Consider the following 14,081-nt stretch of genomic DNA (forward strand, 5'->3'; position numbering starts at 1 on the left):
TTTACATATGGTGGATGTAATTAGTCTCTTATATTCACTAGGAGACCATAGCTGGGGTTAACGTCCGCTAGATATACAGCCGTTTTAGGTGTTACAAAGTGATTAGAGATGAGCGAGCACCAAAATGCTCGGGTGCTCGTTACTCGGGACGAAATTTTCGCAATGCTCGAGGGTTCGTTTCGAGTAACGAACCCCATTGAAGTCAATGGGCGACCCGAGCATTTTTGTATATCGCCGATGCTCGCTAAGGTTTTCGTTTGTGAAAATCTGGGCAATTCAAGAAAGTGATGGGAACGACACAGCAACGGATAGGGCAGGCGAGGGGCTACATCTCAAGTTCCCAGGTCCCACTATTAAGCCACAATAGCGGCAAGAGTGGGCCTCCCCCCCCCCCCCCCCGCACTTTCAGCGTAAAGATCGTTCTCCTCTGCCATAGCTGTTACAGCTGTGGCAGAGAAGAACGATGTTAGCCCATTGAATTCAATGGAGCCAGCAATACAGCAGATTCCACTGAAAGCAATGGGCTGCCGGCGATCGCAGGATGAATTGTCGGGAAGAGCTTAAATATATAACCCCTTCCCTGCAATTCATCCAGAAATGTGTTACAATAAAAATATATACCGGCGTATAAGGCGACGGGGCGTATAAGACGACCCCCCAACTGTCACCTTATATGCCGGTAATACAGCGGAGCAAAGAATAAAAATCATTACTCACTTCTTCTGACGTTCTGCGGCGCTCCTGCAGGCTGTCGCTCCCTCCTGGTTCCCGGCAGAGCATTGCTTTCTGGACGCAGGGCTTGAAATCCCCGCCTCCAGAAACACAGCCAATCACAGCCATTCAATGACATCATTGCCATTGGCTGTGATTGGCTGAAGGCACGTGCGTTTCTGGAGGCGGGGATTTAAAGCCCTTCGTAGAGAAAGCAATGGTCTGCCGGGAACCAGGAGGGAGCGACAGCCTGCAGCAGCGGCGCAGAACACCACAAGAAGTGAGTAATGATTTTTATTCTTTGCTCCACTGTATTGCCGGCGTATAAGGTGACAGTTGGGGGGTCGTCTTATATGCCCCGTCGCCTTATACGCCGGTATATACGGTATATATTTTTATTTTTACACATTTCTGGATGAATTGCAGGGAAGGGCTTATATATTTAAGCCCTTCCCGACAATTCATCCTGCGATCACCGGCAGCCCATTGCTTTCAATGGAGGCGGCTGTATTGCTGGCTCCATTGAATTCAATGAGCAAACATCGTTCTTTTCTGCCACAGCTGTTACAGCTGTGGCAGAGAAGAATGATTTGTCTTCTATATGTTCTCAATGGGGTCGGCGCTGCTGCCGCCGGCCCCATTGAGCGCATATAGAGAAGAGAACAGAAATCGCAGATCACACATAGGTGCGATCTGCGATTTCTATGGCCTAAGAAGGACCGTTGGGGTTCTTGAAGCCTAAAATACTCCTAACACTCTCCCTATAGCAGCTCCACCAAGATACCACTTTCCCTGAACTAATGTCAGAATGCATCTGTGGCGAGCCGCGGGAGGGGCAGATTTTAATACTCGGGTGACACCTAATCTCACCAGCCACTCACTGCAGGGGGGTGGTATAGGGCTTGAACGTTGCAGGGGGAAGTTGTAATGCCTTCCCTGTCTTTCTATTGGCCAGAAAAGCGCGCAAATTTCTCAGGGAAGAAAATGAAAGTAACCCGAACACCGCGTGGTGCTCGTTACGAGTAACGAGCATCTCGAACACCCTAATACTCGAACGAGTATCAAGCTCGGACGAGTATGCTCGCTCATCTCTAAAAGTGATGTATTCTTATGGCTCTTCATTAATATTCTTGGGTGACCAGGTGTTACCGACTTCTGTGGCTGGGATGTGTGCCTTGTTTAGTTCTTAATTAGAGATGAGCGAACGTACTCTGTAAGGCCGATTTCGTAATCGAGCACCGCGGTTTTCGAGTACTTCACTACTCGAGTGAAAAGATTCGGGGGGCGCTGTGGGTGAGCGGGGGGGGGGGGGGGGGGGGAGGAAGAGAGAGAGAGAGCTCCCCCGTTCCGCGCTGCTACCCCCCCCCCCCCCGCTCCACCACGCCACGACCCCCGAATCTTTTCACCCGAGTAGTGAAGTACTCGAAAATTGCGGTGCTCGATTGCGAAATCAGCCTTACCGAGTACGTTCGCTCATCTCCATTCTTAATCTATAAAACGGTACAATGGATGTAGATTAAACCAGAACCCTTTGTTTTCCACTTGCCTTATTATTGTGAGGCTGGGTGGGATTGGTAATTTATAGCTGCAGAAGATTAATGGACGAGGTTGGTGCTGAAGTATGGAGACAAACTATATTACGGTGAGGTTCTAGTTGTTGGATTAGTAAATCTTGAACATATAAACCCCATTTTTGGAGGGACGTAAATATATTCTCTGCCAGCTACCATCAAGGAAATTTATTTTTCTCATTTGCTACCTATTGCCACTCCTGATGAAGCCGTTAGGGATAATCCTTCTGAAACGTGTCGGGCTGTAGTAGAAACAACATTGCTGTTGGTACACCAACACTATACCAGCATTCTAGAGAGAACACCATCCAGTAATAGTTATGGGGAGGTTGGATGACATGTCCCAGAGTTTATAGCCTTTACTGAATGGAGAAATAGAGTAATGTCACCGAACTCTAGTTCTATGGTATTTCCTTGTCAGCAATCCTTTACTTACTTTTTTGGAACAGAGTATTCCAACTATCTCCCGTCATATGAACCAACTCTCCTTCGCCTTCTATTATGTGGTTGTGATTCCGGTGACAAATATGTTTTTTTAAGACAGGACATCTCCCATACATTTAATGGATATTAAGAGGGATATTCTTTTGTCTGCAGTAAATTATGTCTAATAGGAAGTATAAGGCTTTACGGTCCTTTTACACAGGACGAGCTGTCTGGGCAAAAAGATGCCCAGCAGCTCTTCCCACCGATGCTTGGTCCTGGCTGCAAGAAAGGAGCAAATATCGCTGGCATCGCTTGCAGAGAGTTCTCCCCCCACCCGCCTCCATTCACCTTAAGCAGACAGTCATTAAAAAAGTCAACCTGGAAGCTACAGGCCGGTAAGTCGGACTTCTATTGTGGGTAAAATGTTTAAGGGGTTTCTAAGAGATGCTATCCTGGAGGACCTCTAGAAAAATAGCTGTATAACTCCGTATCAGCATGGGTTTATAAGAGATCGCTTTTGTCAAATCAATCTCATCTGCTTCTACAAGGAGGTAAGTTCTAGACCAAACCGGGGAGTTATTGCATCTCATGTATCTGGACTATACCAAAGCGCTTGATACTATGCCGCATAAAAGGTTGGTATATCAAATGAGAATGCTTGGTCTGGGTGAGTGTCTGTAAGTGGGAAACTGGTAAGTGATAGAAAGCATGGGGGGTTATAAATGGTACATACACTGATTGATTCACAGTTACTAGTGGGGTACCACAGGGGACAGTATTAGGCTCTATTTTTTTTTAAATAAAATTAATGACCTGTAGAAGGGTTGTGCAGTAAATTATCAATATTTGCAGATGAAACAAAACTATGTTAAGATTTTAACACAAGAGGACAGAATGCAGTTACAAATGGATCTGCCCAAGTTGGGGGCAGAAAAGCAGCATATGAGCTTAAGCACTGATAAATGTAAGGTTTTGCACATGGGCAGAGTAAAAACATGTCACTATTGCACACTAAATAGGAAACCAATGGGAAAAACGAACACTGAAAAGGACTTGAGGATTTTAGGCAACTGACCGCTGGAGCAACCTGTGTCAGGCAGCTGCTGCTAAGGCAAATAAGATCTTGGGGTGCATCAATAGAGGTCTATGGGCACATGACGAGAAAATTGTTCTTCCTCTTTACAAGTCACTGGTCAGACCTTACATGGAATATTGTGTACAGTTTTGGGCACCGGAACTCAGGAAGGATATATCAGAGCTTAAGCGGGTACAAAGGCAAGCAACTAAATAAATGGAATGGGTGTCTACTATACCCAAAGAGGCCATCAAAATTGGGGTTATTTAGTTTAGAAAAAACTGGCTGAGGGGGCGACCTAATAACTATGTATAGATATATCAGGGGTCAGTGCAGAGATCTCTCCCATCTATATATACCCAGGACTAGGACTGTAAGAAGGAGGCGCTGTCTATATCTAGAGGAAAGGTGGTTTCTATACCAAACTAGAATGGGGTTCTTTACTGTAAGAGCAGTGAGAATAAGGAACTCTCTCCTGAGGACGTGGTGATGGCGAATTCAATAGAAGGGCTCAGTAGTGGCCTTGACGCCTTTCTTGAGCGTTACAATATTACATGTTATATCACCGATTACTCTGAAGGGTCGGTGATTGGGGGATTATTCTTATTTCCAGATTGGAGTCACAAAGGATTTTTTCCCCTTAGAATAGGGAAAATTGGCTACTACCTCATTGTTTTTTCCCCCTACTCTAGATCAACATTGGGGGGGTAATAGGTTGAACTGGATGGACATGTCTTTTTTTGGCCTTACATTCTATGTTAAACGGGAAAAAAATAGAATAAACTCCAAATAAATACTTTTCTTAGTGATGCGCTTTTAAGACCAATTCAAATCAATGTGTTTATTGCTAATCTATGCAATTCACAGCGAGGGCAGCAATAAAGTACAGGACAGGTTCCCTTTAGCTCCTTCCTTCCCTTGTTTTCTGTTCTCCCAGCCTTACTCAGGCATACCTGCACACAGCACAACTCCGCACTAGCGGGATACTTACATGTGGAAAGCCATGAAATAGAAATCTGAAAAATATGGTGGTTTATGTAACTGCAGTTTTTCTAACAATCTCAATTTCCCAAATAGTAATGTTTTGTCTTTCTTAGGGCCCTCCAAGGTTTCTGGGCCCTAGGCACGTGCCCATTTACACAAACGGTTAAAACAGTCATGGGATGATAGGCAGGATGTCACATTTCCTTATGCAGTACTCACTTGATGAAAGCAGGAGGCATGTCTCTCTTCATAACCTGGTCTTCAGTTGTCTGAACAGTCTCTTTGCCGACCTAATATAAAACACACAGTTAGCAACAAGCTGTCAAAAAAATAGAGAGTAAATGACATACAAAAAATACGTAATTTTTTTTATCATGCACAAAAGTCAAATTCAAATGGAAATCTCAGGGGCTCAGTGAGACCCTCGCGCTGTTCAGTGTACAGGCAGATTAAGGCTGGGCTCACACAGGGCGTAACCGGCCCAGGATAAAGCAGCAAAGTGGACGAGATTTGCAAAAATCTCATACACATGCTGCGGCCAAGCCGCAATGAAATTGACAGGCCGTGTGGAATTTAAAGCCGCGGCATGTCAATTCTTTCCGTTTCCGCAGGGGCCGCTCTCCTCTCTATGGGGAGAGATAGCTGCAGTGGAATGCAGGAGGCAAGAGTCCGCGTTTTGGTCCTCAGCTGAAAAGTAGCAGCAATCTTTGTTGATTGTCTCAGATCCCAGACATCATCTAAAACACTTCCTGGAAGACATTAGGTCTATAGCAGGCCTCTTAGGGTATACCCTAAACTTTAGGTAAACGCTAAGCTCAGTTCTTGAGGCCCAACCAAACGCGATCATTCCATCAATTTAGGCATGAGATTACCCTGCTCACTTATGCCCTCAAATACATCTCAAACTTAGAGAGCACCACACATGTTTAGAGAAACTTCACTTTGTTCTTCATAGGGAGAGCAAATATCATTTGGCTGCTTATACCTTTTTTTAAATCACTCCTTGTAGGTTTGCACCCAAAGGGTGAAAAGCAAATTTAATTTATAGAGCATACATCTGAAGAGGAAAAGAAAGCCCAGATTCAGTTTCATATCCAACAGCTGAAGCATCATGGTGACCTTAATTTCCCCAAAATCTGGCTTCATCACCTTGCGGTACTAACATGACACATAACAGATTGGACACAGTATACCTCTTTCCATGATCTAGTGGTAAGGAGTATGGAAAGAGGTATAGTGGGTCCAAACAAACCTTCCCCCTGACTGTCTCATTGCTAAAAGATAGGTGAAGAAGGTTGGGCAATCAGAAGACATGCACTTGAATCCTCTTATGTCAATATAGCATAAGATTTGCTCCTTACTTCTTTTAGACCCATATCATTCCACATCCCTATCTCTTACCAGCAAGCCTCAAATAACCCCTTTCCACACATCCTGTCTTTTATACATGGAGTAATGGTGGAATTACATCTATTTCGCAGCTGTTACACCCATCATAGAAAAGAATTCTTATCCCCACAGAACTGTACCAGATGTTTCCTAAATTTAACTTTTCCCTCTCCTTCACTAAAAGCTATATTCAAGGTCCTCCATCATATAATAACCAAGAATGGTCTGCTTAGTTCCAAAACCAGATTCTTAACTCTTGCTCCAGAAAAGCTGCTAATACCGGAGCCTATACAGTCGCTCACAACAAATCCTCCTATTAATGAATGGATTCAGGATAAGCCTGCTTTACCCATTTTAAGTTCTTATCCACTAACTGTCCCATGTCCAGATATTCAAGAATAGTCTATAAACCGAAACGGATTCCACGGGAAATGCAGGGATAAAAAAATTCTGTACTGCGCATGTCCGACAGCGAGCTGTGTGGACCATTTGCAGTACACAAAGGGCCGCCGGCAGATCCCGTGCAGGATTCCCCATGCAGAATCCGTGCGTGCCCGTGTGCATTCAGCCTTATAGAGTAAACGCGAACTGAACGATTTGCGAGCGATTTATCTGCCTGTATAAACAAGCTGCACACATGGCATCACTCAGCGTACACAGCACCCCAACTCGCCTGTCCTCCTCACAGTTTTGCTTTTTAAAACCTGTAATGCTTTTAAAAAATTTTTGACGCCAAATTTTCTGGAAATATCTGGTACCTGGATATAGATTAGTCCTGTGAAGTTTTATCTCCTATTGCATACACCAAATGCTTAACACAGTAGTACTACAAAGTCCATCGTACTGGTCATATTTGCTTTGTGGCCCTCCTTTGGATGTTCCAGCTAGCTTTCATGCATCTTTGACAAAAAGAATAGTGAAATTCCAACTAACCCCATTTAAGTTGTATGAAGGCTCAATTACAGAATCATGGCCCTCACTACAGAGGCCACAATGCTAGTGTGAACTGTCTAATATGGATATAGAAATTGCATCACTATGACATATCCATCCATAGCGCTGTTAACCAGTAACGAATCAAGATATACATTTCACAGGATCTGTCTGCAACAAATAACTAGTGTTGCATACATCTCCTCTGGACCTTGAAGAATAAACCCTCACTGTTCCTCAAGCCTCCGAACGGAAGGAAATAAAAGGTCATCTGGAGAATGAGTCTTTCACAGCACCAATAAGATGCTCCATGAGGTCATCCGCTCAACACTATATTGTATGCGGCAATACTAATGAAGAACAACGGAAGCGCCAAAACCCCAAGTATGTACTTGATAGTACGGTAGAACCAGTAGTATCCCTTACAGCAATGTATGCGGCCACTATTTCCTCTCAATCGATGGTCATCCTGAATGGCAAAATCTGCCCATACATTCAGAAATGTAGAGGAAAATGTTTATCACTAATCAGATCTGCCTTTCAGAAGACAAAAGGAAACAATGCAAGATGCAGGCACACAGATTGCACATGAAAGAGGACTATTAAGTCAACTCAAGGACTTCATGAGAATACGATGATGAAACTTAAAACAATGAGCACATTCAGAAAGAAAATGCCAACATTAGTGCAGATTGACTACAAGCACAGCATGATGCAAGAGGGGATAGGGGCTGCAATGCTAATTTCTGTGCAGAGTGAAAACCATGGCAAGTCCCAACACATCCATTTATAGAGTATGAGAACATTTCTATATAGGCATCACTAACATTAAGAGATGTCACAAAATTAAAAACTAGTTTTTAAATTGTGCGTACACTAAGGGGCGCAAAGTTCTCATGTTTAGAGGGGTAGTACCCTCATACCATACAAGATGGCTTAGATGCAACATTTTGAGTCTGGGATCTGAGTGGGGCCGTAAGGTTTCTCCTTGTAGAGAGCACCACAAGGGTGTAGGGAGTCGAAGATCCCAGAAATGCTTCCCGAGAAAAAGCCATGCAAATGAGTGATCTAATCCTACACAGCAACACCTATTGGAATAGTAGCTACCACAAGTCAATATTTGACCTTAACTGCAGGATTATTCCACTACTCGTTTGCAAGGTAACATTTTCTAAGCCATTCAGAGAAAAACATTTACCGCTTCTCATATTGCAAGTAATCCATTAACAGGTTGGCATCGAAATGCAAGTCTCGCCAGACAACAAGCCACATAATACATGGGGGATCAGGGACAGAGGCGTAACTTGAAGCTTCTGGGCCCCGATGCAAAATCTGTAACAGGGCCCCCAACTATAGTGCTTTTTCATAGTACTGGGCTCCCAATATGTAGAAGAGAGGCCTTATGGGCCCCCTAAGGCTCCTGGGCCCGGGTGCAACCGCATCCCTTGCACCCCCTATAGTTAAGCCCTTGATCGGGGAGGGAATGGAGCAATCTACTAGCATCATGAGGGATGTGATAATAGCTCAGAGGAATGGTAAGACTTTTACTGCAGATAACAGTCTTCAGATGTGTCATTAAACACAAGCAAATACTCTATATTTCACAGTCCTCACCACATATCCATTTGGCTCCAATATTAACATCAATTCAATAAAGTAAAGCTGTAGGAACCCAAACGAGTTCAGCCCTAAATTTTAACCAAAGAGCCATATGGATGCATTTTGACACTATTACGTCAGTGCATAGTACTCATGTGGGCACTCTGTGACATGCCACATTTATTTCAGCAAGCTCCACATTGGCAAGCGCGATATTGTGTTTGCTTGTGTGAATGTAGCCATTTACACAAGCAAACACAATATCGCGCTTGCCAATGTGCGTTGTAACTACGGATGCGAGGAGTTTTTCCAGGAAAAGCTGCATCGCCTGTGAAATTGCGCTCCACTTGCATGTTGCACGCGTGATATTGGATCGGAAGCATTTCCCATTGATTTCAATTAGCATTCTTTTGCAATTAGCATTGAATAATCGAGTTGTGACCGCTCTACTTTTCCCATTTAGAACCTAAAGAATGGTCATGCTAAATTCCATGTTTGTACGACACCGGGAAGTTAGAGAATTAGATTAGGTACATTACATAGGGGTGCCAATACTTTTGCACGTACCATTGAATAATTGAGTTGTGACCCCTTTACATTTCCTATTTAGGACCTAAAGAATGCTCATGCCAAATTTCATGTTTGTGCAACACTGGCAAGTTAGAGAACTAGTGGCGAGTCAGTCAGTTATATATATATTTTTTTACCTTGACGCCACCAGAAGCTAGGGGTTTGACAGGAGTAATGCGCCTCTCACACCCCTAGCTGGCAATTGGCTGCATTCGTCAAGGTACTTTAAGGTCCTTTATAGAGATGAGCGAGCACCAAAATGATCGAGTGCTCGTTACTCGAGTCGAACTTTCAGTGATGCTCGAGAGTTCGTTTCGAGTAATGAACCCCATTGAAGTCAATGGGTGACCCGAGCATTTTTGTATATCGCCGATGCTCGCTAAGGTTTTCATTTGTGAAAACCTGGGAAATTCAAGAAAGTGATGGGAACGACACAGAAAGGGATAGGGCAGGCGAGGAGCTACATGTTGGGCTGCATCTCAAGTTCCCAGGTCCCACTATTAAGCCACAATAGTGGCAAGAGTGAGACACCCCCCCCCCCCTGCACTGTCAGCATAAAGATCGTTCTCCTCTGCCACAGCTGTCGCAGAGAAGAACGATGTTAGCCCATTGAATTCAATGGAGTCGGCAATACAGCCGGCTCCATTGAAAGCAATGGGCTGCCGGCGATCGTGGGATGAATTGTCGGCAAGGGCTTAAATATATAAGCCCTTCCCTGCAATTCATCCAGAAATGTGCAAAAATAAAATTATATATATATATATATATATATATATATATATATATATATACATACACACACACACACACACACATATATACATACATACATACACACACACACACATATATACATACATACACACACACACACCTGGGCCCGGCAGACGGAGTTCAGCGCGCCCGGCGGCAGTCCTCCTGAACTGCTCTGAACAGCTGTGAGTAGTATTCAGCAGCCGGGGATTTAAAATTCCCGCCTGCTGAATGAGCTGCCTCTGATTGGTCACAGCCTGACCAAATCAGAGGCAGCTCTCACTCACACTCATTCATGAATGGGTGAGTGAGTGCTGCCTCTGATTGGCTCAGCTCAGCTGTCATTCAGCTGAGAGCTGACCCTGAGCCAATCAGAGGCAGCACTCACTCACCCATTCATGAATTCATGAATGGGTGTGAGTGAGAGCTGCCTCTGATTGGTCAGGCTGTGACCAATCAGAGGCAGCTCATTCAGCAGGCGGGGATTTTAAATCCCCGGCTGCTGAATACTACTCACAGCTGTTCAGAGCAGTTCAGGAGCCGGCTGCGCTGAACTCCGTCTGCCGGGACCAGGTGAGTATATATTTTTTTATTTTATTTTTACACATTTCTGGATAAATTGCAGGGAAGGGCTTATATATTTAAGCCCTTCCCGACAATTTATCCCATGATCGCCGGCAGCCCATTGCTTTCAATGGAGCCGGCTGTATTGCCAGCTCCATTGAATTCAATGGTCAGTGCTCGTTTAATCGAGACGAGTACCGCGTGGTGCTCATCTCGAGTAACGAGCATCTCGAGCACCCTAATACTCGAACGAGCATCAAGCTCGGACGAGTATGCTCGCTCATCTCTAGTCCTTTAGCAGCCTATGCATACAGTTCCTCAGTGCAGCTCCCCTGGCAGCGGCTCTGTGCCTCCAGTTTAGTAGTCGCCAGTGAGCGATTTCAGCCTCCCTCCCGATTGTCACCAGGGGTCCGTGGACAGTACATGAGAGGCCGCGGCCGCACACTGAAGTACGGCAGCGCCAGCGAAGCCACACTTATATTGCCTCCGTCATCTCAATCCATCACCCAGCCTGGGCTCTCCGCTGTGCTAACGAAACTAGACTGCATACTCCTCTAATTTGAACTTCTCACTCCCACCTCCAAGACTTCTCCAGAGCAGCACCGGTCCTCTGGAACGCACTACCCGGACAATGCAGGACTGGAAAAACTTCAGGCGTGCTCTAAAAACGCACCTCTTCAGGGAGGCATACCGCATTCCCTAAACAAACTCCTCTGTACGCCACCTGATAACATGCTCCCTAACCTACTGACTGCAATCCCTGCCAGGCCTCAAACCGCTCCTGCAGTCATAACGATTGTGGCGTCACACGGCTAAAGGTCTGACCATTGTCTGTGTATAGCATCCCTCACTCTCCACCTCGCCATACTGTGCACATCTCCAGCCCCTTACCTTCTGTATCACCCCATTACTTATAGTATGTAAGTTAGTTGGAGCAGGACCCTCACCCCTATTGTTTCCATCAACTGATTACTACCTGTAACCATGGTTCTGTAATTTTTGTACTTTTGTCTTTCTGTATTCCCCCGTCTATGTAAGCGCTGCGAAATATGTTGGCGCTATACAAATAAAGATTACTTACAGCTGCGGGGTCCCTGCAGTGCCGACAGCCGCACATCAGTGCACAGCGCCGACAGCAGAACAGTGTGTCCTCAGAGGCGACAGTCGCACAGGGCTGAACATCGGCGACGAAGAGTCCCACCATCGCCGTCAGCCCAGTAGCTCCAGCCGCACATTGGTATACAGCGGCCACTGCACTCCGGGGTCAGCTCTGAGGACACAGCTGCAGAGGGCTGAATTGCGGGGACAGGCGAGTTCCATCAGCGGTGTCTGGCCACTGCCGACTGCCTCCTCCCATCAGTGCACAGTGCCGAATGCACTCTGGGTTGTCCTCAATGCCGCCTACCACACTGCGAACTACAGCGGGGACGGCAGAAGTACAGAGATGCGGGATCCTGCCACAGGCAGACATGGGAGCACACATTTACAGTGGCACCCTCTGGGGACAGCGGCCTGACTATACCCACTCCGGTCGCCTAATGAATCCACTTACTACACTGGCCTGACAGCAAAGTCCTCACAATGACCATGCTAAAGGACCTTTAACAAACCTTGACAAATGCAGCCAATCAGGAACTAGAGGTGTGACGGGGCGTTGCCCTGTTAAATCCCTTTATTCCTGGTGGCGTCAAGGTACACTAATACCATTATATACATTTAACAGTGTATGAAGCAGTCCTGTGTGAGTGACATGCATGTAGTTATTTACTATAAGAGACATGTCAGGACAGGCCCTCCTTAGATGTAGGGTTACTGGAGGGATTTTGGTTGTGTAAACATCTTTGGAGGGAACCTAGCTAGTGCTCAAATGTGTATTTCATGCATTTAATAGTTGTATTCCTTCTTGCACAGCTTTAGGCCTCCTGCACACGGGGGTGGATTTACATTGCGAAATACCTTCATAGAATAGACACATCTATCTAAAACAAGACATTTTATTTAAACTTTTAAAATGTAATTAGGGCACAACATACAACTGTGTCAACTATGTCAGATGTAATGACCGTATTGGCCAGGCACGCCATGTACACATAAAGGTAATTATGGCCATCCTGATTGTGACAAGTACCCTATGCCAAATTCCTATGATAAGGTCCCACCAGGAAATTTTCATTGGGATCATAGGTATAGTATATGCAGTTCTTAAAATGGGGTATAGGGGTGTCCATATATAGTACAAGGTAGGTATATAGACCTAGTATAAGAATCAGGCTGTATCTACATCTTCAATTTTTCATTTACTAAATCATAGCGATTCTCCGCTTGCGGGAGTCAAATTGCAGCATGCTGCGATTTGCCGCGATTCTCTGTGGGGAGCCTATCTGTCAGATAGGCTCAGTGCAATGAACCGTCTGCCGTCTCCTGCTCCCCGGCGGCGATCCGCCGCGGGATATCGCTACGCCCGTGGACAGGCAGCCTTAAAGGGGTTGTCTCGCGAAAGCAAGTGGGGTTATACACTTCTGTATGGCCATATTAATGCATTTTGTAATATACATCGTGCATTAAATATGAGCCATACAGAAGTTATTCACTCACCTGCTCTGTTGCTAGCGTCCCCGTCTCCATGGCTCCGTCTAATTTCGGTGTCTTCTTGCTTTTTTAGACGCGCTTGCGCAGATGGGTCTTCTCCCTTCGGCTCAGCAGCACCGGCGTTTTGGCTCCGCCCCCTTGTACGCGTCATCGCGTAGCTCCACCCCCGTCACATGTGCTGATTCCAGCCAATCAGGCGGGATTTCCGCCACTGAAAGTTTGCATAGGAGTGCATTACAATACGCACTCCTATGCAGACGGCCGCGGTTTGGCTGCGCGGCAAACAAACCGCGGCATGTCCTATTTTTGTGCGGGGCACGCACTCACCCGGCCGCCGGCTCCGGTCTGCGCATGCGCCGGCTGTGCGGCAGCCGGCACAAGAGCGAGCTGGGGCCGCCAGGCGCGGGTGAGCACGCGCTCGTCCCTGCAGGCTCTCGGGTCGGGTCCCGCGGCGAGAATTCTCGCTGCCGGATCCGACCCGCTCGTGTGCAGGCGGCCTAAGGTTCTCATATTAGGCGAGGATTTAAAATCCCTGCCTGCTAAAAGAGCTGTATCTGATTGGCAGCTGAGCTCTGCCCGTGATTGGCTGAGCGCTGTGACCACAGTGGTTTTCTTACCTACTTTTATATATATCTTGGGTATTTGTCTAGCATTTAATTTTTCCTTTCATTGTCCAGTGGAAATCTTTCACCTTTGATGAAATATATATTTTTTCTCCTCTGGAGTCTCCCATTCTTACTGGATTAATGTGTCAATGTTCTCATGAATAGGGAGGACTATTAGAGACCGCCAAACATTTTATCTTGGACAGTTTTAGACTCTGTAACCTCTTCCACATTCATAGCACTTCTAGCCGCCCCTAATAACTCTTCCTCTTCCTTCAGAAGAAGTAATTTCCCCTTTTTCTAGGAATTCCT

The 14,081-nt window shown here is 45.8% G+C and overlaps 1 protein-coding gene across 2 annotated transcripts in view; it reads right to left on the bottom strand.

Annotated features, from left to right (window-relative positions):
- The window catches only part of VCL (vinculin), an 81,042-nt gene that overhangs the window by 49,597 nt on the left and 17,364 nt on the right, over window positions 1–14,081 (bottom strand). For both annotated transcript variants that reach the window (XM_066600395.1, XM_066600396.1), the window contains exon 2: window positions 4,987–5,057. In XM_066600395.1, the coding sequence (XP_066456492.1) occupies window positions 4,987–5,057 (71 nt within the window). The remainder of the gene's footprint in view (window positions 1–4,986; window positions 5,058–14,081) is intronic.

Source organism: Eleutherodactylus coqui, chromosome 4 (assembly GCF_035609145.1).
Source record: "Eleutherodactylus coqui strain aEleCoq1 chromosome 4, aEleCoq1.hap1, whole genome shotgun sequence".
Taxonomy (NCBI): domain Eukaryota; kingdom Metazoa; phylum Chordata; class Amphibia; order Anura; family Eleutherodactylidae; genus Eleutherodactylus; species Eleutherodactylus coqui.